The sequence below is a fragment of the Pelophylax lessonae genome (assembly GCF_965119305.1).
Source record: "Pelophylax lessonae genome assembly, chromosome: 9".
In the NCBI taxonomy this organism is placed as follows: domain Eukaryota; kingdom Metazoa; phylum Chordata; class Amphibia; order Anura; family Ranidae; genus Pelophylax; species Pelophylax lessonae.
In genome coordinates, this window is record NC_138776.1 from 263,603,268 (window position 1) to 263,627,244 (window position 23,977).

Below are 23,977 nucleotides of genomic sequence, written 5' to 3' on the forward strand. Positions count from 1 at the left end.
AGAAAAGCAGTGTCTGTCTAAAGACTGTATGTCAAAGTTAAAAAACATTTTTTCCTTCACATTTAACCACTTTACCACTAAGCCTATTTTTGACATTTTTTGTTCACAAGTTTTTTTGTATATTGTGAAAGATGATGTCACGCTGAGTAAATAGATACCCAACATGTTATGGTTTAAAATTGCGCCCCCCCGTGGGATGGCGACAAACTACGGTCAATAGAGATCTCAATCTGCAACGCTTAAAATTTATTTAACGGTTACCAGTTCAGAGTTAGAGTGTAGCTCTTTTTTTTAAATTATTGCCCACGCTCTGGCGATCGCTGCGATACCTCACATGTGTGGTTTGAACAGCGATTTCATTCGCGGCTCGACTTGCGTATACGTTTTGTTTTGTGCTCGAGCTAACGGTGACGGGGGCGGCTAAATTAATTTTTTTTTTTTTTCCTATTTATTTTTTCTTTTTTTTAACTTTATTACAGGTTTTTTTAAAAAAAAAAAATCTGATCACTTTTATTGCTGTCACAAGCAATGTAAACATCCCTTGTGACACCAATATGCAGTGACAGGTACTCTTTATGGAGGGATCGAGGGTCTAAAAGACCCTAGACCCCTCCACTACACTTCCCTGTATGCAAAACGCCGAAAACGGCATTTTTGCATACAGCCATTTTTTAAATCTGCCGCCTTTTGCAGCACAGTAACCCGGAAGTAACGTCATGGACGCCGCCTCCGGGTTACGTCATCGGAGACCCGATCGATGCCGTTTCCAGCATTCATCGGGACTCCATCCAGCCGGCGGACGTGCCGGCTGGGTGCTAGGGGCTCCCGGTGGGACGGGAGCCCCGAGCAAAGCCACGGAAGGCGGCGGGAGGGGGGGGGACGTCCCCTCCCGCCCCCCCGGGTAACGATCGAGCGACTCCCGAGCCGCATCGGTCCTTACCGACGGAAAGCCAACCGTCCGCTTCAAACAACGGTACCGGGATGGTGTCTCTAGCTAGAGGCATCATCCCGGTATAACCCCTTAAAGTCAGCCGACGTAGGTCTACGTGGCTAGACATTAAGTGGTTAACTTTGACATACAGTCTTTAGACAGACATTATTTTTCTAACATGCTCTTCAAAAAGCACCAATGTGAGGGGAAAAATAATTCTTATTCAGTATTTAGGGTAAAAAAATTGTTTTTCAGTTTTTCATTCAAAGGTTTTTTTTTTATTTTTATTCAATAGCGGAATAGAGCAACAGTATCCAACCTGTTAGGCGTGTGGTGTGTAGCGGGCATTTCCTGCAAGCTCAGTACATATGTGTCTGCTTAATCTGCATTTTAAAAAGAAAAAAAAAAAAAACTTTTTTCCTTCATATTTCTTTTTTAAAGCGGAGTTCCGGGCACAAAATTCAATTTCTAATAATTACTGCATTGTATTCCTTACTCTCCGCTGAGTCAGAATTGGATATTCCCATAGTTTTTTTTTTTCACTTACCTGTTTACAGAGGTTTGTATACTCACCTTTCAAAGGACTTCCTCCCTCCTGTGCCTCGGCTCTCCTCGTCACTTCCTGCCGCAATGCGTCCTGGGAGCTCTTCCTCGGCCCTCCCATGATGCACTTTGCAGTCACATGGGCGGCCGACCACTATTCTCATTTCTTGACTCACAGGCCTACGCCCACTGGAATCAGGAAGAAGGGAAGACATTTCCCCACAACGGACTCGGCAATCCACAACAAAGATGGCGCCGCACATCAGAAATTATATAAAGTAAGATTTTATTCTTGCAAACTCATTATTTCACCATTCTAACCAGGATTAGCGGATGTATCGATGTGTAAGGGTGATTGTTAGGGGGAGATTGAAAAAAAAAAAACGATTCTGTGCCCGGAACTCCGCTTTAAATGCAGATTCAGCAGACACATATGCACTGAGGTTGCATGAAATGTGCAGCACCGCACGCCGCCCACCTAACACACTGATAAAAGTTTTTTTTTCTCCTTTCACCTCCTCACTGGGCTCAGGTCAGGCCATAAAGATTGTGCACTGCACCCCCACACAATACAATCAATGTAGATTGCTGTCTGATTAAAGCAGATTGTTCCTATCCTATGCTTTCCCTACAAGCAATCTCTCCAGCCTGGCCCTACAGTAAATTCCTATCTCTCCCTCCGGGCAAAAAGGTTGTGCACTGCACCCCAACACAATACAATCAATGTAGATCGCTATATGATAAAGCAGATCAGTGGCATCTGGTGCTCAAATTTTTTTGGGGGGGAGCGCAAAAAGAAAAATGTAATAGGAATTGATTGATTCGCGGCAAAAAACGCGGTGAAAATAATTGTGTGACTTTGAGGTCACACAAGTGTGAAAGGGGCCTTCAGTAATCAAGGAAGAGTGCCTTAATAAAGTACTCATAGTCACCCCTTGGAATAATCCACATTTTGTCATGTTATTTACAACCAAAAACGTAAATGTATTTTATGTGATAGACCGGCACAAAATTGTGAAGTGGAAGGAAAATGGAAGAAAAATGACAAATGGATTGCTTTCAACATTTTATTAACAAAATTCACAAACCTGAAACAAGAAAACCAAACCGCAAAAAGTCACCAGGTACTATTTGAAAAGAAATTTTGCTCTTCTTTCCTTTTGGCATGCAAATTTTTCTATCACCTTCTGGTTGAAATCCGTCATCTCTGTCACCAGTCTCTTTTCCATTGACAGCATGGCCAATGCATTCAACCTCTCCTGGGTCATGGTGTTCCTCAGAAAAGTTTTTATTCTTTTCAGGGTTGAGAAGCACCTCTCAGCCTCTGCTGTGGTCATGGGTGTGGTGATGAGAATCTTCAGGAGAGTGACAGTCTCTCCAAAGACTTCTTCAAGATTGTTCTCCACAAACAGCTGGAATAGGTCCACAGCACCACGGCAGGTTCGAAATTGCTCCTCGGAGTAGATGAGGCTAAGCTCTGCTCTTAACTTTCTCCCATCGAGTACAGGATAGGTCTTCACAGTTGTGCTCAGGGCCTCCTTTGGAAATTCCCTTGCATACTGTTCAAACTTGTCCGCTTGAAGCAGGGTGGCACTAACCAGGTGGTTTGTGAAGGAGAACCGCTCCATGGTGTGTAGGAGGATTGTATCACAGACCTATCGAGAATGATAAAAACAAAAATGATCTACTGGTGACAAAATGTCAATGTCATGCGTTAGCTCCCTGAGCATCAGAAATGCATGAAACTTAACATATGTACTCAGAATGTCTTGGGCATTTGTACGGGATGCTGAGAAATTAGGATTTCAAAAAGCAAATGTTAAAATGTTCAGTTTTAACCACTTACCGCATACTGATGTATATGTACGTTGGCAGACTTTATGGGGGTATACCGGGATGATGCCTCTAGCTAGAGGCACCATCCCGATACCGTGGTTTAGCGCCAATGGTGGAGTGATTTGGAGGGTACGTCCCACCCCCTCCCGCCGCCTTCCGTGACTTTGCTCGTGGCTCCCGGTGGGACGGGAGCCGAGCACCCAGCCAGCACATCCGCAGGCTGGATGGAGTCCCGATCACAGCCGGAAACTGCTTCGATCGGGTCTCCGATGACGTAACAAAGAGGCGGCGTCCATGACGTCACTTTCGGGTTACTGTGCTGCAAAAGGTGGAAAATTTAAAAAACGGCTGTATGCAAAAACGCCGTTTTTTTGGCGTTTTGCATACATGGAAGTGTAGTGGAGGGGGTCGAGGGTCTTTTAGACCCTCGATCCCTCCATAAAGTGTACCTGTCACTACATATTGGTGTCACAAGGGATGTTTACATTGCTTGTGACAACAATAAAAGTGATCAGATTTTTAAAAACCTGTAATAAAGTTAAAAAAAAAATAAATAAATAGGAAAAAAAAAAAAAAAATTTTAGCCGCCCCCGTCACCGTTAGCTCGCGCACAAAAAAAATGTATACGGAAGTCGAGCCGCGAATGAAATCGCTGTTCAAACCACACATGTGAGGTATCGCCGCGATCGCCAGAGCGTGGGCAATAATTTAAAAAAAGAGCTACACTCTAACTCTAAACTGGTAACCGTTAAATAAATTTAAAGCGTCGCCTATTGAGATCTCTATTGACCGTAGTTTGTCGCCATCCCACGGGGGGGGGGGGGGCGCAATTTTAAACCGTAACATGTTGGGTATCTATTTACTCGGCGTGACATCATCTTTCACAATATACAAAAAAATGGGCTAACTTTGCTGTTTAGTATTTTTTAAATGCAGTGAAATGTGATTTTTCAAAATGTTTCCAAAAAAAATGGCATTTTAACCACTTAAGCCCCGGAGGATTTTCCTGCTAAACGACCAGGGGGTATTTTGTGATTCGGCACTGCGTGACTTTAACGGACAATTGCGCGGTCGTGCGACGCTGTACCTAAACGAATTTGACGTCCTTTTTTTCCCACAAACAGAGCTTTCTTTTGGTGGTATTTGATCACCCGTGCGATTTTTACTTTTTGCGCTATAAACAAAAAAAAGAGCGTACATTTTGCAAAAATAACAATATTTTTCACATTTTTTTATATGAAATTCCCCCAAAAAAAAATGTAAAAATCAAAATTTTTTAACATTTTCGGCCAATTTGTTTTATGCTACCTATGTTTGGTAAAAAAAAAAAAAAAAAATCGCAAAAAGCGTATATTGATTGGTTTGCGCAAAAGTTATCGCGTTTACTAACAAAGGGAAAGATTTTTGTCATTTTTGTTGTTTTTTTTTTTAACGTGTAATGGCGGCGATCTGCGATTTTTTTTGCGGTACTGCGACATTGGGGCGGACAGATCGGACCCTTGACTGACATTTTTGACTCTTTTGGGGTTACCAGTGACATTTCTACAGTAATCAGTGCTATACATATGCACTGTTACTGTAAAAATACACTGGTAGTGAAGGGGTTAACTTTATTTGGGAGGGAGGGGCTGTGTGTATCCCTAGGGGCGTGCTTTCTACTGTGATTGGCTGTGGCTTGAGCTGTAAGGACACTGATCAACGGATCTACATACTAGATCCGTGTGATCAGTGTCTTTACAGCGAGGAGAATGACAGGTGGCTTGTTTACACAAGCTGCCTGACTTTCTCCCTCTCCCCCGCCGATCGCCGAGTGACCGGCGGACATCGGGTCCGCTGGTCACACGCGCGGGGGGGTCCGTGACCGCGCGGGAGAGCGCCTCCGCGGGCGCGCGCTCGCTCCCCAGAGCCTCACAGGCGAGAGCGACGTAGACCTACGTCACTCTGCCTGTGAGGGGCTGACTGCCGCAGTAAATATACTGTGAGCAGTCGGCAAGCGGTTAAAGACCGCTGTGCAAATACCGCATGACAAAAAATATTGCAATGACCGACATTTTATTCTCCAGAGTCTTTGCTAAAATATATATATATATATATTATTTGGGGGGTTCCAAGTAGTTTTCTAGGAAAAAATACTGGTTTTAACTTGTAAACAAAAAGTGTCCGAAATAGGGCTGGGGCTTAAGTGGTTAAGTTATTATAAAGGAAGATCATTTTCAGTGTTTTTGAATCCAGAATTTCTCAGAACTCCATACACATGAACAGGACATTCTAAGTAAATGTTTAGAAGTTGTATGCATTTCTGATGGTCTGGGAGCTACGAAGGCTGTAATACCAATGTTGTCCACTAGAGGAAAAAAAACACAACAAATTCTTATAGATCACATAATTTTTATTGTAAGAAAAATATATTTCTTTCCAATCTTCATATCTAAAAGAGGGAGCTATAAAAAAAAAATATATATATATTTTCTACAAATAAAAACTAACCTCGGTTGCAATACGTTTACGGGCTTCTGGATCAAGCGAGCACCGCCTCTTCGGTTGAGAACCACCTTCGCTGATTTGGCCAACCAGGGAATGGAGAGAATCTCTGAAAAATGTAAAAGAAGTAATAAGATTTGAAACAACAACAACCAACAACATGGAAAAGGATGAATACAGCTGCTACCTGATCTTCTGTATGCCCTGCTGGAACTGCTGGATGCTCCCCTTAATGTGGGCTGAATCGATGTCCTTCCGCTGGAGTTTGGCATAGAGGAGGTCAACATGTGGCATGATGTTATGGAAAAGGGTCAGAAAAAAATTAAAATCCTGATCCTCCAGCATCATGGCAAAGTCTCCTGCCTCTCTGGTGGTAGTTAGGTCAAAGTCACCTGAGTCTTGTATCGTTTCAAAACAGCGAATGAGGTCCTCTCTGTGCTCAAACACTGTATTGACGGCACGGCTGTGGAAGTTCCATCTGACGCTGCTTGATGTTGGTAGTTTATGGGCAACTACTTCATCAAGAACATCTGTGCACTTAGGTGATCTTGAAAAAAAGCTGGCAAACCCTCCAAGGTTAGAAAAAAAGATTCTTACTTTGGGTATGCGAGAAGTGGCCTGCTGCATTATCAGATTCAGCTCATGTGCATAGCAGTGGATGTAATGGGCATTTGGGTAAACATCTTGTATCTTCCTCTGAAAACCTGCAGTGGCACCCCTCATCACACTAGCTCCATCATAGGCTTGGCAGATGAGTTTACTCTTCTGATCCTCTGGAAGGATGACAGCAAGACGCTCTTGTAGTGCTGTAGCAATGGAATCAGCTGTAGTTGAATGCAGAGAAATAAACTCAAAAAACCTCTCTTGTACGTTGCTTTTGGCATCAATGTAGCGCAGCACAAGCACAAGTTGGCACTGTGTGGCAATATCAGTGGTCTCGTCGGCCTGGATTGACAGAAAATCGCTGTTTCGGGCTTCTTGGATAATGTGTTCTTTCACAACAGACAACATACAGTCCAATAGCTCGTTCTGCACGGTTTTCGAAGTTCCCTTAAACACAGTGGCGTTCTCGAGGTGCTCTTTCAAAACTCCATCAAGAGAAGCAACAAAATCGACCAAGCCACGGAATATCCCGGGATTATCTGATCCCTCACTCTCGTCATGGCCACGCAAAGCAAGTTCAAATGTATTACAAAATTTCACACAGTCTATTATTCTAGACAGGATGTGTCGATTTTTGGTGACCTCTTCATTGTGCCTTCTAATGCCAATCCAGTAGCCTTTATCTAGCTGTTCAGCAATGCTACACTTCTCAAATAACTGGAGCCTCATAGCGTTGTAAAGATGGCTTAGGCTATCTCCATGCTGCTTGCACTTTTCAGTGAGATCCTTTAAGTCGCAAACCCCGGTTGTTGTCCACAACGTTTCAGTTCCAGGACTTTGAATCAGCAAACAGGGAAAACAATAGAAGGCATGACTCACATCGCATCCAGCTAGCCAACTCCATCTCTCATAACAAGTGGTGGAAAAGCACCGAGTGTAAGCTCGACCACGATCACTTGACTGCTCCTTCATTTCCAAGTTGGGCCGATCTGGTCCAAGCTCCTTTATCTTATTTTTCTCTTCATCTGAACGCCTTGTGAAGGGGTTTTGTTTTAAAGATAAAACGGAATTTTCTTTCATGGTTAACAAATTTGCCTCGCTTCCACAATGATCAGTACCTAGGAGTCAAATGACAAAATGGGAATGTTTAGAAGAGAGATCGGTATGGCACTGCTCTATGCAAGCGTCTATTTCATCAAGAGTTATGATAGTTAGACTAGGAGGTTTGAAGGCGTTTTGCACGCCACCCTGAAGCCTCGTACACACAGTGAGAATATCCAACAAATGAACCTTACTTTTTATTTTTGCCTACTTAATGATTTTTACAGTGGTCATTATACAGTGACATGTTATACTGACTATATGCCAATGATCAGGAGAAGTGGTATTGCTGTGTAAACAAAAGCAAGACAAAGGTGCAGCGGCACATGGAAACCGATAGAGATTGTTGATAATATAAACATTACTCCTGGTGACAACCGAGGATTCCCTCCCACTTCCTGATTGGCTTTGAGGCAGGAATCAAAGAGAAATCTCCCCAATTGGACACAGATCACAAAAAATATCTTACGGGGGTAATAATTATCCCCTACCCTAAACCCTAAAAAAAAAAAAAAAAACTAGCTCTCCTTTAACCACACCTCAAGAAATGTCAATGAGTCATTGCTGGAGTGTATGTAGAGAGGAAGTAGCTGCAAAGAGGCTACATGAGATCAGCAGGGTAAAAGGATGAATAAAAAAATAATATATATATATATATATATATATATATATATATATATATATATATATATATATATATATATATATATTAAATACAATGTGTATATCTAACCACTCTATTTAGAATAATATATTATATTATATATATATATATATATATACACATATATATATATATATATATACACATACATACATACATACATATACACACACATAAGATACTTTATACACAGAATTGGGGGGGGGGGGGGGTGATTGGAGGTTTCTCATCATGCCATGCCAAGATATAGATACCGCATACACATAGGATATTGAAAATATTGAATATTTTAAAATATATAATACATCCTTCATCATCCTCATCATTGTATAATACAGCCATCATCATCATCTCCATATAATACACCCTTCATCATCCTCATCATTGTATAATACACTCATAATCATCATCATCATCTCCATATAATACACCCATCATCATCATCATTGTATTATACACCCATCATCCTTATCTCATATAGCGCCTTGTGGGTATATACATTATGCATGGCTGTGTGCAGCCTGACATTACAATACACTGTGCTGCATGCTATTAAAACACACGGGGGGATTGCACCCCGCTCGGCATTCCAGCAGATCCTTTCCGGCGTTGTATGTAGGAGTAAAAATGCACACATACCTATATATGTACATCTATACATGCATTCACAAATGTAAAAGATAGGGTGAGGATGCAGTAACCCGTAGCAACCAAAGCCCTAGCATCCAGTGCTCATGAAGCAGTAACCCATAGCAACCAAAGCGCTAGTACCCAGTTCTGAGGATGCACAAGGCACTGAGGCAGCAGCTTTAATCACTTACCTGCTCTCCTGGGCTGGCTGACTCGACTGTGACTCTGTGAGACATCTCGACCTCCTCGCTCTGACGGCGGGCGGGAACCGGGAAGGTGACGGATGGTGAGTGACTGACGCACGCACCGCCCCCACGACGACATCAGCCGGGATGTCCTGAATGATTGGTCCAGGCTGGAGTCTGGACCAATCACAGGACTACAAGTGTAGAAGTAGGGAGTGTCGGGGCACATTGCTCTGCGCCATAATGACACCCAGAAGGCCGCCAATCGGCGCCTCTGCTGTCAGCACGTGGGATGCCAAACCCCAACCCCCCCCCCATAGCCAGCAATAGGTCCGGTGCCCCTAGTGGGCTTTAAATGGTATTTTTTTTTCTTTGAAGATTCTGATTGGGGGAGCGGCGCCCCCCTATCGACCAGCTGCCACTGGCTAAGAACGTTGTATTCTGTGGCTGAAGGTACATTAGGCATTCACAAGATACAGAAGTGTCACCCATTCCAGGCCCCAAAAATTAGCCCACATGCGTTTACCTGGCAGCTAAGAACGTTGTATTCTGTGGCTGGAGGTACATTAGGCATTGACAGGAAAAATAATTGTCGGCCATGAAAGGCCCCAAAAGTAGGCATTCAATGGACATGAAATGCCTTTTATGCCGCTGTATTTACCGAAGACAAGGACCATGAATTGTTGTGGGTGGATGGCGGTCTGGCGGATATTTGTGGCCTATCATGACGAATTTTAATCAAACATGGTCTACTGGTCACATGTGTTGAATTCCTCTGAGATCCAGGCCTCATTCATTTTTTAAATGTGAGGTAGTCAACACTGTCATGAGCTAGGCGAGTGCGCTTATCGGTCAAGATCCCCTCTGCTGCGCTGAACGTCCTTTCGGACAGCACACTGGACGGGGGGGCAAGCCAACAGTTCCATTGCAAATTGTGTGCAAGCTCTGGCCAGAGGTCAAGCCTGCCCACCCAGTAGTCCAGGGGTTCATCACTCCTCAGAGTGTCCACATTGGCCGTTAACCCGATGTAGTCGGAAACCTGTCGATCTAGGCATTCCCTGATGCTGGATCTGGAGTACAGCTGTCGATGGGTCGGCTGAAAGAATGATCTCATATCTGAAGTGACCAACACATCTTCAAAATGCCCTCTTCTTGCAGGCACTGTTGGGTTGATACCCGGTTTCTCTGTGAGTGGAAATTCCTCTGCCAGCGAACGCAAAAGCAGAATGCAGCATTTCTCGAAGCAAGGCCTGGAAGTGCTGCGTTCTGACCGCCCTCTGTGATGGTGGTAACATTTCCGCCATTTTTTGTTTGTACCGGGGGCCCAAGTACGTTGCCACCCAGTACTGGTCCTTGCCCTTTATGCTTTTTAAACGGGGGTCCCCCTTAAAACACTGGAGCATGAAGGCCCCCATTTGCACTAAACTGGAAGCGGTGTAGTGGCCTGGCACCAGCTCATCACCCAGGATAATGTCGTCCTCGTTCTCCTCCCCCATCCACGGACAACACGGATCCCAGAAAGGTTTAAAGCATGCTCTTCTTGCTCCTCCTCATCCGCCCTGGCACCTTTCTCTGACTCCTCTTCAGACTCCTGTTGTTGACTTGTCTCAGATGCCCCTGGGAATTCATCCAACATTGCAACTTCCTCATCTTCCTGCTCTTGCTCCTTGACGGCTTGATCAATGACACGACGCAATGCACGCTCCAGAAAGAAGGCGTAACATACAATGTCACTGATGGCGCCCTGGCCGTGACTGACCAGTTTGTTGATCTCATTGAATTGCCGCAGAAGTCTGCATGCATTGCGCATGAGCAGCCACTGGCGCGGTGAAAAAAAAACAAGTTTCCCAGAACCTGTCCTGCCGCAGAGTTCATACAGGTAGTCGTAAACTGCACGTTTCTGCTGGAGCAGCCTATCAAGCATATACAAGGTTGAGTTCCATCGCGTCAGGCAGTCACAAATAAGACGTCTGAAGGGCAGGTTGTGTCGCCGCTGAATGTCAGCAAGGCGAGCCATGGCTGTGTAAGATCTTCTAAAATGGCCCAAGATTTTCCTGGCCTGCCGCAAGACGTCCTGGACCCCAGGGTATTTGGCAAACGAATCGATGCACGACCAAGTTCAGGACGTGTGCCATGCATGGCACGTGTGTAATTTTGCCTTGTTTCAGCGCGCTCAGCAGATTGGCACCGTTGTCGCACACCACTTTACCAACTGTCAAATTGAGCGGTGTCAGCCACTGATCTGCCTGTGAATGCATAGCTGAAAGGAGTGCTGGACCAGTGTGGCTCTTGGCTTCCAGGCACAACAGACGCAGCACAGCATGGCAGCGTCTCACCTGGCATGTGGAATGGGGATCTTGGGCGGCGAAGCGGAAGAGATGGTAGCAGCAGAAAAGGAGGAGTCAGCCGAGGAGAGGGAGGATGGAGAAGGGGGGAGGAGAAGAGGCAGGCCTGCATGCAATCCGTGGCGGTAAAACCAAATCTACACAGGTGCCATGGGTTACATGCTTGATGGCCATCAGAAGGTTCACCCAGAGGGCAGTAAAAGTTCTATAGCTTCCCTGCCCGTGTTTGCTAGACCATGTGCCTGTGGTCAGATGTATTTTGGCACCGACACTGTGTGCCAGAGATACATTCACTTGCCACTGAACATGGCCATACAGCTCTGGAATTCCCTTCTGCGAGAAATATTTCCTTCCTGAGACCTTCCATTGTGGTGTTCCAATGGCCACAAATTTCCGAAAGGCCTCTAAGTCCACCAGTTGAATTGGCAGTAGTTGGCGGGCTATCAGTTCCAACAAGCCAGCAGTCAACCATTGGGCAAGAAGGTTATCCGGCGTCATCAATTTTTTGAGCTCCAACATTTGGGCCACGGAAGCCTGCCTTTTTCCAGAACAACGTGAGGACAGCATGATGGAAGGTGGAGTGGAGGACAATTGTGAGGAGAGAGGAGAAGAGACTGGAGTGTGGCTTTGTGGGTTCCGGCGGCGTTGCTCCCACTGGGCTCCTGATGGGAATCCAGGTACCTTCTTAAGGCGGTCGTCCCTAGGTGAGTGTTGGGATTACCGCGACTTATGTGTTGACTGCAGATGGCAACACTATTGTCAGCAGCGGACGCGTTAAAAAAAGCCCACACTGCAGAGCAATGTGTCGGCGTCCTGGGAGCGCCAGATGTGACTATACATGGTTGATGGCTCGCTCCTGATACATTAGCAGTCTGCTTTGTCCTCCTGTGCAATGTAAGTTCTGCCTGCTTCTCCTCCCTATCTGCTGGTCCATCTCTCCCTCTGAACTCCCCTCCTCTCTTGTGGGCACCCATGTGATGTCCATAGACACGTCATCATCGACGTCACATTCCCCACCACTAACATTTGAGATCTTGGAGTAGGCAGCAACAGCGGGGACCAACCTCTTTGGGCTAATCTGGGTATTGTCGTCAGACTGCTGAGTGACGGCTGTTGCTACCTCCTCTTCCTGATAAGATGCCAAGAATGGCTGTGCATCGCAAATGTCTTGTGATGGATCGGAAAATGATTCCAGTGACTGAAGGGGAGGGTATATGGTGGTGGTGTCTTTGGGGGTGCACACAGCAGAGAGTGAAGAGGGTGCAGAAGAGGAAGGCTGAGTGAGCTACTCAACCAAGTCTGGTGCATCCTTTGACGTAATTGAACGCACCTTCTGAAACTTCACACTTTGACTCCGGCCTACTGCTTCTGCCCTACCCCTACCACCCCTGCTTAAGGGCCTGCCTCTTCCTCTGCCTGTCATTTTAAATTACCCTGTGACAAAAGTCTCTAGAGAAGCGCAGTATATGTGGAAGAAGATACAGTGGGTACGGAAAGTATTCAGACCCCCTTAAATTTTTCACTCTTTGTTATATTGCAGCCATTTGCTAAAATCATTTAAGTTCATTCTTCTTCCTCATGAATGTACACATAGCACCCCATACTGACAGAAAAACACAGAATTGTTGACATTGTTGCAGATTTATTAAAAAAGAAAAACTGAAATATCACATGGTCCTAAGTATTCAGACCCTTTGCTGTGACACTCATATATTTAACTCAGGTGCTTTCGATTTCTTCTGATCATCCTTGAGATGGTTCTACACCTTCATTTGAGTCCAGCTGTGTTTGATTATACTGATTGGACTTGATTAGGAAAGCCATACACCTGTCTATATAAGACCTTCCAGATCACAATGCATGTCAGAGCAAATGAGAATCATGAGGTCAAAGGAACTGCCTGAAGAGCTCAGAGACAGAATTGTGGCAAGGCACAGATCTGGCCAAGGTTACAAAAAGATTTCTGGTGCACTTAAGGTTCCTAAGAGCACAGTGGCCTCCATAATCCTCAAATGGAAGACGTTTGGGATGACCAGAACCCTTCCTAGAGCTGGCCGTCTGGCCAAACTGAGCTATCGGGGGAGAAGAGCCTTGGTGAGAGAGGTAAAGAAGAACCCAAAGATCACTGTGGCTGAGCTCCAGAGATGCAGTCAGGAGATGGGAGAAAGTTGTAGAAAGTCAACCATCACTGCAGCCCTCCACCAGTCGGGGCTTTATGGCAGAGTGGCCCGACGGAAGCCTCTCCTCAGTGTAAGACACATGAAAGCCCGCATGGAGTTTGCTAAAAAAACACCTGAAGGACTCCAAGATGGTGAGAAATAAGATTCTCTGGTCTGATGAGACCAAAATAGAACTTTTTGGCCCTAATTCTAAGTGGTATGTGTGGAGAAAACCAGGCACTGCTCATCACCTGTCCAATACAGTCCCAACAGTGAAGCATGGTGGTGGCAGCATCATGCTGTGGGGGTGTTTTTCCGCTGCAGGGACAGGACGACTGGTTGCAATCAAGGCAAAGATGAATGCGGCCAAGTACAGGGATAGCCTGGACAAAAACCTTCTCCAGAGTGCTCTGGACCTCAGACTGGGCCGAAGGTTTACCTTCCAACAAGACAATGACCCTAAGCACACAGCTAAAATAATGAAGGAGTGGCTTCACAACAACTCCGTGACTGTTCTTGAATGGCCCAGCCAGAGCCCTGACTTAAACCCAATTGAGCATCTCTGGAGAGACCTAAAAATGGCTGTCCACCAACGTTTACCATCCAACCTGACAGAACTGGAGAGGATCTGCAAGGAGGAATGGCAGAGGATCCCCAAATCCAGGTGTGAAAGACTTGTTGCATCTTTCCCAAAAAGACTCCTGGCTGTATTAGATCAAAAGGGGGCTTCTACTAAATACTGAGCAAAGGGTCTGAATACTTAGGACCATGTGATATTTCAGTTTTTCTTTTTTAATAAATCTGCAACAATGTCAACAATTCTGTGTTTTTCTGTCAGTATGGGGTGCTATGTGTACATTCATGAGGAAGAAGAATGAACTTAAATGATTTTAGCAAATGGCTGCAATATAACAAAGAGTGAAAAATTTAAGGGGGTCTGAATACTTTCTGTACCCACTGTATATAACACCCCGCTTCAATCTGTGGTATTGTGGGCCACTGGTTTATCACACCAGTTCTACAAAAAATTGGCCAGTAACTTTTATCACTGTGTGTAGCACAGTTAACGCAGTAAAAGAGGCAATATTTTTGCAGGACACAAATACACGGTTATAAAAGTATATTGTTAGATAACACCCCGCTTCAATCTGTGGTTTAGGGGGGCCACCGGTCTATCGCACCAGTTATAATACTTTTTTAAAAGTGCTTTTGTCACTCTTTGTAGTATCGGTGCAGAAACGCTCACCCCACCAGTCACAATGCTGCACAGTGCACAATACAAATCCACTATAATATGCTTTCTATATTAGAAAGTATATTATTAGTGTATTACACCCCTATATAGTGCACTGCACACCAAAGAATAGTACACCTATACCAAATACCAGTCCTTGAAAGGACATTTGTGGTCCTATAACAGAGTGATCTGTGTCACTGACAATCTGTCCCTGCTCCCCACAGTAAACCTCTCCCTACACTGACAAAAGAGACAATATAGATATAGTACACCTATACCAAATACCAGTCCTTAAAAGGACTTTTGTGGACATAACATAGCCATCTGTGTCACCGACAGTCTGTCCCTGCTGCACACAGCCATCCTCTCCCTACACTGACAAAAGCAGAATGTAAAATGGCCGCCAGGTCAGGTCTATTTATACGGTAGGGGGTACGTCCATGTGCTGAAATGTCTCAATTGGCTGTCCTGTTCCACCTGATGGATGTGACATGGGTCAAAGTTCTCCCCAATGTAAACGAATATGGCCGCCACGAACAATGCCATATGTTCGCAATATCGGCGGACTGAGAACGAGCAAAGTTCGCCGCGAACCGACCGCCGGGTGAACCGTAAGGCCATCCCTCACCTGTGCTGATGTCTGGAGAAAATTATACCTAAAAGTGGAATATGTTTTCATATAGTCAGGTCACTTTTATGATCTCGACATTCATATTGGATGGCGTGACCTTCCTGTGTGGAATCCCGGGAAAACAGAGAACGGGGACATCTCTCTGGTGGGTTCCCATTACTGGATCTATCTGTAGGAAACACACACACTGACTGAATACATTGTTTCTATGTGTTTATCAGATGATGGGGGATCTAGGTGGACCCTCCGTACTGCTCTCTCCTTTACAATAAATTCTCCTCTTACCCGGTGATGTGAGGGGCGGCTGATTCTCCATCATGACATCTTTGTAGAAATGGGTCTACAGATCCTCAAACGTCAATCCATATACCGAAACAGTTTTTGTATTTAGTGGCCATCACTCACCTGTGCTGATGTCTGGAGAAAATTCCTCCTCTTTAACTTTGTCCATCATCCCAACCTCTTCCCTGAACTGCTGATCACCCCTCACATACGTCTCTTCTTCTTCTTTAACCTCATCTTTTATATCTATCAGATTTTCATTCTAAACAAACAAAATAGCAGGGAATGGTTTCTTTAAAATGTGAGCACAAATAACCTTATACCTAAAAGTGGAATATATTTTCATACAGTCAGATCACTTTTACGATCTCTACATCCATCTTCACTTACCTGATGATGGTGAGGGATGGTGTGATCTTCCTGTGTGGAATCTCGGGAATACAGAGGACAGGGACATCTCTCTGGTGGGTTCCCATTACTGGATCCATCTGTAGGAAACACACACACTGACTGAATACATTGTTTCTATGTGTTTATCAGATGATGGGGGATCTAGGTGGATCCTCCGTACTGCTCTCTCCTTTACAATAAAGTCTCCTCTTACCCGGTGATGGGAGGGGCGGCTGATTCTCCATCATGACTTCCTCGTAGAGATCCTTGTATCCTTCTAAGAATCTTCTGAGAATTCTCCTCACCTCTCTGGTCAGATCTGTGTTTTATTAATAGAGATAAGAGTGATGTCATGTGACAAGCGAGAGAAAGCAAGGTGGCAGCATTGGGTCTGGGTAAAGAGTGGGACACAGAAGCATCGAATAAGGGTTGTGAGGAGTTGAGATCTGCAATGTTGAATAAGGGAATGAGGAGTGGGGGACAACAGTGTTAGATGGGGGGGGGGGGGGGAGTGAGGAGAGGAGCGGGGGACAGCGGTGTTAGATGGGGGTGAGGAGCAGAGGACAGCGGTGTTAGATGGGGGGGAGCGGGGGACAGCGGTCTTAGATGGGGGTGTGGAGTGGGGACAGTGGTGTTAGATGGGGGTGTGGAGTGGGGACAGCGATGTTAGATGGGGGGGAGTGAGGTGTGGGGACAGCAGTGTTAGATGGGGGGTGAGGAGCAGGGAACAACAGTGTTAGATGGGGGGTGAGGAGCAGAGAACAGCAGTGTTAGATGGGGGGGTTGAGGAGCGGGGTACAGCAGTGTTAGATGGGGGGGGTTGAGGAGCGGGGTACAGAGGTGTTAGATGGGGGGTGAGGAGCAGGGGACAGCAGTGTTAGATGTGGGGTGAGGAGCGGGGAACAGCAGTGTTAGATGGGGGATGAGAAGCGGGAGACAGCAGTGTTAGATGGGGGGTGAGGAGCGGGGAACAGCAGTGTTAGATGGGGGATGAGAAGCGGGAGACAGCAGTGTTAGATGGGGGGTGAGGAGCGGGGAACAGCAGTGTTAGATGGGGGATGAGGAGCGGGAGACAGCAGTGTTAGATGGGGGGGTGAGGAGCAGGGAACAGCAGTGTTAGATGGGGGGTGAGGAGCGGGGAACAGCAGTGTTAGATGGGGGGTGAGGAGCGGGGAACAGCAGTGTTAGATGGGGGGTGAGGAGCAGGGAACAGCAGTGTTAGATGGGGGGTGAGGAGCAGGGAACAGCAGTGTTAGATGGGGGGTGAGGAGCGGGGAACAGCAGTGTTAGATGGGGGGTGAGGAGTGGGGAACAGCGGTGTTAGATGGGGGGGTTGAGGAGCGGGGGACAGCGTTGTTAGATGGGGGGTGAGGAGTGGGGGACAGCAGTGTTAGATGGGGTGAGGAGAGGGGACAGCAGTGTTAGATGGGGGCAGGTAGCCGTGTCTGGTATCTTCTGACACATGCAGAGTATAGGTGGCACAGACACGGTGGGGTTCCCGGTCATCCAGTATATATACAGATCTGGGGGCCCAGTTGGTGTTGGGGCAGAGGATGGGATTAATGTTAGTAGTGACGAGGGAGGAAATCTGCTGAATATTTCCAGAGGTGAGTGTCGGGGTCACCCCGAGCTCTGCCTCTTCCCCAGATAGAATATGAGTACCTCAGCTCTGCCTGGTGAGGGCGCTACAGGAGAGCTGGAGGAAGCTTTGCTGCTCATCCTACTTATGTGATTTCACCGGGGGACTGCAATCTGATTCTCAGTGTTATGCGTTCCTTTGTTTCTGTTCCCCCGACATAAAAACGGAAGGATAACATTTTCTTTATGTAATTAAAGATTATAAATAGAAAATATCTTATTACCTCCTCTGCTACCACTTCCAGATACGTCTCCTCTCTACTTTCTCCCAACTTGCCTCTGAAATTCCTATTCATAGCTGACATCACTTCCTGTCAGTATCTTACATTACTTCCTGTCTTTACCTCACATCACTTCCTGTCTGTGCGTTCCATCTGAGAGAAGTCAGGTCACCACCTTGTGGACCATATTGGGATTTTCGTACTTAGCATACTTACGGTGATTGTAGGCGTAATTTGTTCCTCGCAGCAAAACAGTTGAGTTCTCTCGGTGATGTTTTGGTTATTTGCTCTAACAGGTAACTTTTCAGGACTGGCCTTCAGGGTGTTCTCCCTTCATCTTCTTCCGAACAGTATCAGTATTTCTTGCTAGAAAACTACTTAGAACCCCCAAACATTATACATTTTTATTTTAGCAGAGGCCCAAGAGAAAGAAATGGGGAAAGTTGCAATTTTTTTATGTCACACGGTATTTGCGCAGCGATTTTGCAAACTCAATTTTTTTGAGGGAAAATACATTTTAATTCATTAAAAAAAACACAATACCCCTAAACCTCAATTTTTTTTGTATAATGTGAAAGATGATGTTATGCCGAGTAAATAGATACCTAACATGTCATGCTTTAAAATTGCGCACACTCGTAGACAAATTGCGGTACTTAAAAATCTCCATAGGTGACCTTTAAAAAGCCTTCACAGGTGACCTGTTTAGAGTTACACAAAAGATCTAGCGCTAGAATATTTGCTCTCGCTCTAATGTTCGCCTCACGTGTGTGGTGCGAATACAGCCTTGTGTAGGTCTACCATCTTGTCCCTGACATCCTTGGACAGCTCTGTGGTCTTGGCCATGGTGGAGAGATTGGAATCTGATTGATTGCTTCTGTGGACAGGTGTCTTTTATACAGGTAACAAGCTGAGATTAGGAGCCCTCACTTTAAGAGAGTGCTCCTAATCTCAGCTTGTTACCTGTATAGAAACACCTGGGATCCAGTAATGCTGATTGATAGGTGATCAAATACTTATTTCACTCAATAAAATGCAAATCAATGTAGAACTTTTTTGAAATGCGTTTTTCTGGATATTTTTATTGTTATTCTGTCTCTCACTGGTAAAAAAAACCGACCATTAAAATTATAGACTGATCATTTCTTTGTCAGTGGGCAAATGTACAAAATCCACAGGGGATCAAATACTTTTTTCCTTAACTGTAGCCCGTAAGCTGATAGCCTCACGTTGGGTTTCACCCAGTCCTCCTACCCTCGGAGACTGGATTCGGGAAATGGATAAACCTCTAATGTTTGAGACATACTTAAGCTCAATGTAATGCCTCCCGGAATTTTGAAAAAAAGTTGAAAAAATGGAAGGATGAATCACGTTCCAATTTTTCATTTTGATCCTAACTCTAATGTATAATAAAGGTTGGGTATGTTCTCTCTTATTGGTGGAGAAGGGACAGCCTAGTGTTCAGTGCCAGGTGACCTGGCCTCTCCACAGAACGGCCCGAATTGTCCCACAATGACACGATGTTGTGTTGTTGGGGACTGGAATGGAACTGGGCAAATGGACCTGTCTAGAACAGTCGTCTCCAAACTGCAGCCCAGGGGCCAGATTCCCTTTCTGTGCTTTCATCTTGCCCTTGGGGCACGATTTCTCCCACTGACATCAACGATGGGGCAGAATTTCTCCCAATGACACCAGGGATGGGGCACAATTCCTCCCATTGGCACCAACAATGAGACCCACTGACACTAAAAATGGGGCACAATCCATCCCACTGATACCATCGATGGGGCACTATGTTACATTAACTGAGAATTGCGTGGTGGCGCGACGCTGTACCCAAATAAAATTGATGTCCTTTTTTCCCACAAATAGAACGTTCTTTTGGTGGTATTTAATCACCTCTGCAGTTTTCATTTTTTGTGCTATAAACAAAAGAAAGACAGATGATTTTGAAAAAAAAAAAAAAAAATTCTAATAAAAAATGTAAAAAAAATCAAATTTCTTCATCAGTTTAGGCCAATATGTATTCTGCTAAATATTTTTGATAAAAAAAAAATCCCAATACGTGTATATTGATCAGTTTGCCAGAAGTTATAGCGTCTACAAACGGTGGGATATTTTTATAGAAAATTTATTTTTTTTATTTTTTCTCGATTTCACGATCAGCGACTTACAGTGGGACTGTGACATTGCGGTGGACAAATCGCACAGCTACCATACTTTTTTGGGGACCAGTGACACCAATACAGTGAAAAAGATATAAAAGAAATATGCACTGTCACTGTACTAATGACATTGGCAGGGAAGGGGTTAAAGTTGAGTTCCACCCTTTTTAGTCACTTTAGATGTATGTAATCCCCTTTAAAACGAGTTTTACCAATGGAAAGTTTTTTTTTTTTGTTGCTAGTAAATACCTTATTTTCTGCTTTATTTATCCTCTTCTCACTTCCGGGTCCGGTCGGCGATTACGTCATTCGGCGATTCGCAGTGTGTGCTGGGATGTATTTCAGGGCATGAAATCTCGCATTATTACACAGGAGATGAGCTGTACTGCATGCTCTGCCCCGCCTCCTCTCAGTAAGCTGTATGTATGTAGTGTATTGAGGCCGTGCTCCGCCCCGCCTCCTCTCAGTGAGCGAGGACTGAAAGCATTATATCCTCACTGAGCTCACTGAGAGGAGGCGGGGCGGAGCACGGCCTCAATACACTACATACAGTACAGCTCACTGAGAGGAGGCGGGGCGGAGGACGGCCTCAATACACTACATACAGTACAGCTCACTGAGAGGAGGCGGGGCGGAGGCGGGGCAGAGCACGCAGCGCAGCTCATCTCCTGTGTAATAATGCGAGATTTCATGCCCTGAGAAACATCCCAGCACACACTGTGAATCGCCGAATGACGTAATCACCGACCGGACCCGGAAGTGAGAAGAGGATGAATAAAGCAGAAAATAAGGTATTTACTAGCAACAAAAAAAAAAAACTTTCCATTGGTAAAAGTAGTTTTAAAGGGGATTACATACATCTATGTAATCCAATTTATTAAAAATGGGTGGAACTCCACTTTAAGATCAGGGGGCGATCAAAGGTTAAATGTGTTCCTAGGGAGTGCTTACTCATTGTGGGGAGGTGCTTTTACTGTGGGAAGGCAAAGATCCGTGTTCCTGCTTAGCAGAAACACACAGGAAGCTCGGGTTGCCACCTTTCATTCAAGCCAAACCAGAACACTTTAGCCGCGCACGGCAACATTTTATTTTTAAGGAGGAACCCTGTGCACTCTGATGTAAAGGAAAACTCTAATGTAAGGGGGTTTCTGCTCCCCAAACCTCCCACTTACATCAGAGTCTCCAGCATTTCCCCTTTAATTTGGGTTCCCAAAGCCCCCCTTACATCAGAGTCCACAGAGCACCCCTTAAATCTTACTTTAGTGTACTCACTCACTTGGAGGCACGAGAGAGAAGGGAGAGAGGGCAGGGAATTCAGTCACAGAGATTGGATGGTGAGCTCACTCTACTGAGGATGGAGGCTCAGGCATCCTAAGCCTTTCATCCACTGTGTATCTGCCGGTTGCTGAGCTTCAAACTTCCAGCCCACACATCCCTTTCTTGAAGCACAGAGCGCCAGAGATTGGAGTGTGGGTGGGCAGACAGAGGGGTAGGGGTGGGAGGAAGAGGAGTAGAACAAGCCCTTTCTTCTCTCCTGTCTGTGTATGGGGGTGGGGCCGGTGTGTACATGTATGCACTCAGTGGTTGTGGTACTTGGTTACTCCGGGAGCCACAGTCCATTCTGAATATTGTGTCTGGATTTCAGGTGGCCTAAAACCCAAACACATGACTCAAAACCTGAACTGTCCAGGTGAATCCTAGATAGGTGGCAACCCTACAGGAAGCGCCAGCAAAGCGTAGTATCATGTTTAAAGGGTTTTAATAGCAATGGATTAAAAACACTCACAAGAGGTAAAATATACAAGTGCTTATCTGGTGTCAGAGTCTATGGATCCTCCTAGAACCATCCTGCAGGACCTCTGTCCTCTGTTCCAGCTGCTGGGCACAGAGATGGCTGGCTCAGGAGCCTGGAGGAGCCCCAAGAAGCCACGTTAACCAGTGTGGAAGGCACAGGGAATGTGCCAGCACCAGAAGGATAGGAGGTACCAGACCAGAAGAGAAGCAAGGCTTTCCTCTTGGTCTATACAGAGCCAGTCACAAGGACAGCAGCCATAGGTGGTCCTGGGCATTCCTTTATTGTACCCCCATAACCAAAGACCAGTGACATTTTATGAATTACCCCTTACCCTGATGATTGGTAGTTTTAGATATTTATTGCTGGCTGGACTATATATAATCTCTGTGCGCCAGTATCTCCTTCCTTCATTAGCAGAAACGCAGGATCTCCGTCTTCCCTACTAACAGAATGGCGATCTGCCTTGTTTACATCGGCAGACTACTGTTCTGCCTCACTCGGGAATGATTGCGGGTGCCGGTGGACATCATGTTCGCTGGACCCGCTGATTGGCTCTCGCTGTGTCCAGCGGGAGCTGAGCACCAGCAGCATGCGTTGACACCCAAGACCCGGAAATGCAGATGAGGTAGAGGTACGTGATTCTGCGCCGAATGGCCATCCTGCCGCAGTACATGTATGTGGGTGTCCCAAAAAAAAAGTTTCTCTGATAAAGAGAGAGGCGATGACCTGGTGGATTACATGTGAAACTCCTGAGCCCAGCGGAGGACATTTAGGGCCTTAAGATTGAAGATGTGGTGGATGTCTCCTTTTGGTTTGGGAACTGTGGACAGAGAAGAACTCCTGGAACTCTTCTGGCCTTAGCTCAGTGAGATAGAGTTTGGAAGACGAATGTCATAGACAGGTTGCCAAAAAGTTTAGGGCTTTAGAAAGGGCCTCCAATGGCTGTCAATGTGGTGCCTTCTACACTCTCCATCTCACCAATAAAACCCCAATGGATGACTCTCTATGAACTGATCACATTCCAATCACCGATCATCTAATCATTGGTAAAAAAGAAGACTCGGCACAGAATATTGTACGAAGAGTTTTTATTGGACAAAATCAGAATAAGCGATTACCACACAGTAAATGATATGAATAAAATAAAGCTTAAATCTTTTATAATAGAATTAACAAATGTGTCAAATGTATTAATAATCATACATTGGTTGGACCAATAAAAAGCCGGCTACTTCAATAAATCAAAAAGGAGCAACGACATGAAGCAACCAATAAAAAAGGTTCACCAGTGAAAGATAAATCCTGATTGGCTGCTGTGGGTTAATGCATGTTACAGTGATCTTTTTCCATCCAGTAGGTTAGATCTATATACATATTTATAAGTAGAACACAAAAAGAATGTATTGTCAGAATTGTTTGTCTGCTGCCCCATGTATTGTCATGAATGCCCACTTGTTGCCCCCATGTATTACCAACAGGTGCGCACACCGTGGTGAAGAAGCACGATATTACGTGTGAAACGCGTCCACCTTTCTGTATCCCGTATTGACTGTCTGCAATAAATATCATCGCTATAACCTGTTGGAGTGCCACCATTTTCATTGGTTTTATGCCCCATATATTGTCAGGATTGCCCCCTTATTATCCCCTGTATTGTGCGGATTGCCCACCTGTTGCCCCATGTTTTGTCTTAATTGCTCACTTGTTGCCCCATGTATTGTCATGGTTTCCTGCCTGTTGCCTCATGTGGGGAGGGATCGGTAAAGGTAGACAGTTGAGTCATGATTTTACCACCCTCCTTATGCTTAAATGGCAGCCGGATGGGGCGGTACACATGGCACTGCAATTTGTGGCTGCTGCAAACCTCACACCCCCCGATCACATTGGGCAATGCTATTCAACTGAATGGGGTTGTGCCGCAACAGCCCCGATGCATACGGTTGCGGCGTACTGGCGTGGGCTTTACAAAGTTAACATAAGGGCTCCCAGCTGCCTGCCAACCCCACAGCGGGTCAGAGGGCGATGCGGGTGTAAACCAACCCCGAGTGGACTGTGGTGGTTTCACATTTGTTTATGGACTAAACAGTTCCACCCGTTACAATCCAGCGTCCATTTCCCGTAGTACCAGCAGGGGGTGCAC

At 45.4% G+C, this 23,977-nt stretch overlaps 5 protein-coding genes across 6 annotated transcripts in view; 3 read left to right on the forward strand and 2 right to left on the reverse strand.

The window, feature by feature from the left end:
* The window catches only part of LOC309564430 (uncharacterized protein), a gene marked incomplete at its 5' end in the record, with an annotated part of 504,148 nt that overhangs the window by 196,641 nt on the left and 283,530 nt on the right, over positions 1 to 23,977 (forward strand). The gene's annotated exons all lie outside the window — the stretch shown is intronic.
* The window catches only part of LOC309563902 (uncharacterized protein), a gene marked incomplete at its 3' end in the record, with an annotated part of 281,290 nt that overhangs the window by 118,048 nt on the left and 139,265 nt on the right, over positions 1 to 23,977 (reverse strand).
* Positions 1 to 23,977, forward strand: part of LOC309562808 (uncharacterized protein) — a 400,807-nt gene that overhangs the window by 89,443 nt on the left and 287,387 nt on the right. The window lies entirely within an intron of this gene.
* Positions 1 to 23,977, forward strand: part of LOC309562643 (uncharacterized protein) — a 361,535-nt gene that overhangs the window by 36,041 nt on the left and 301,517 nt on the right. The gene's annotated exons all lie outside the window — the stretch shown is intronic.
* Positions 2,574 to 7,474, reverse strand: LOC309563906 (zinc finger MYM-type protein 1-like; the record flags this gene model as incomplete). The annotated part of the gene is made up of 3 exons (XM_082268539.1): positions 2,574 to 3,129; positions 5,798 to 5,900; positions 5,979 to 7,474. 3 exons carry the CDS (start codon positions 7,472 to 7,474, stop codon positions 2,602 to 2,604), a joined length of 2,127 nt encoding a protein of 708 aa, XP_082124665.1. The 3' UTR covers positions 2,574 to 2,601.